Raw genomic sequence first — 1,067 nt, forward strand, 5'->3', positions numbered from 1 at the left:
TGCTGTTGATGACGACCAGATCTGCTCCCTCAGTGATACAGGCTTGTCTGCTTTCTGTCCAGTTTTTCTTCGTGGTTGAAACGAAATAACAGCTTGTATCAAACTTCTTCCAGTGTTCCTGACAGCGCATGTCTACGAGTTAACAACATGGCGAGAGCTCAGATATCACAAAAAGGCTCAGAATACAAAAACACCTCTGTGGTGAAACTGTTAGACGAGAAGAGAAAAAGTTCACCTTTCACTTTGGCGGTCATCTTGTCGACGTTCTTTCGTAGCCGATCTCTATCTGCAGTCAAACCGCTGTAGTTTCCTTGTAACTGGTCCTTTTCGACTCTCAGAGTATTATACCTGGTTTGGAGTTGGCTGTTATCTTTCCACAGTGAATTGTAACTGCGCTCTGTGTAATTTTTGCGTAAGCTCAGCGTATTGTAGCTGTTCTGCAACTGGTCCTTGTCCCTCTTCAGTAAAGAATAATTGCTGGCTAACTGATCTCTTTTTGCTACAAGTGCAGTATAAAGAGTTCGTAATGCATTCTTTTCTCTTTCCAGGTTATTGTTTCTGCTCTGTAGCTGGTCTTTAGTTGCTCTCAGATTCTTGTGATCAGTTTGTAGTTTCTCAAGACTCGTGCGCTTGTCGTTATAGCTTTCCTGCAATTGGTTTCTCTCCTGTTTTAAAGTGTTGTGGCTGTTCTGCAACTGGTCCTTGTCCCTCTTCAGTAAAGAATAATTGCTGACTAATTGATCTCTTTTTGCTTCAAGTGCAGTATAAAGAGTTCGTAATGCATTCTTTTCTCTTTCCAGGTTATTGTTTTTGCTTTCTAGCTGGTCTTTAGTTGCTTTCAGATTCTTGTGATCAGTTTGTAAGTTCTCAAGACTCCTATGCGTGTCATTATAGCTTTCCTGCAATTGGTCCATTTTGTGTTTCACACTGTTAAAGTTGGCCTTCAACTCATCTCTTTCAGTCGTCGCAGAACTGTACCTTTGCTTCAGTTGGTCTTTTTCTTTAGTCAGGTTACCGACAGAGATCTGTAGCTGCTTTTTCTCAACAGCCAAAGCATCATAACGGCT

At 41.5% G+C, this 1,067-nt stretch overlaps 1 protein-coding gene across 1 annotated transcript in view; it reads right to left on the reverse strand.

Moving 5' to 3' along the window:
- LOC103364177 (protein Daple-like) overlaps positions 1 to 1,067 on the reverse strand; it is a 17,161-nt gene that overhangs the window by 14,301 nt on the left and 1,793 nt on the right. The window contains exons 4-5 of the mRNA XM_008291207.1: positions 236 to 1,065; positions 4 to 132 (exon numbers count right to left, since the gene is read on the reverse strand). Of these exons, the coding sequence (XP_008289429.1) occupies positions 4 to 132; positions 236 to 1,065 (959 nt within the window). The remainder of the gene's footprint in view (positions 1 to 3; positions 133 to 235; positions 1,066 to 1,067) is intronic.

The sequence above is a fragment of the Stegastes partitus genome, unplaced genomic scaffold, assembly GCF_000690725.1.
Source record: "Stegastes partitus isolate 25-593 unplaced genomic scaffold, Stegastes_partitus-1.0.2 Scaffold16, whole genome shotgun sequence".
Classification (NCBI taxonomy): domain Eukaryota; kingdom Metazoa; phylum Chordata; class Actinopteri; family Pomacentridae; genus Stegastes; species Stegastes partitus.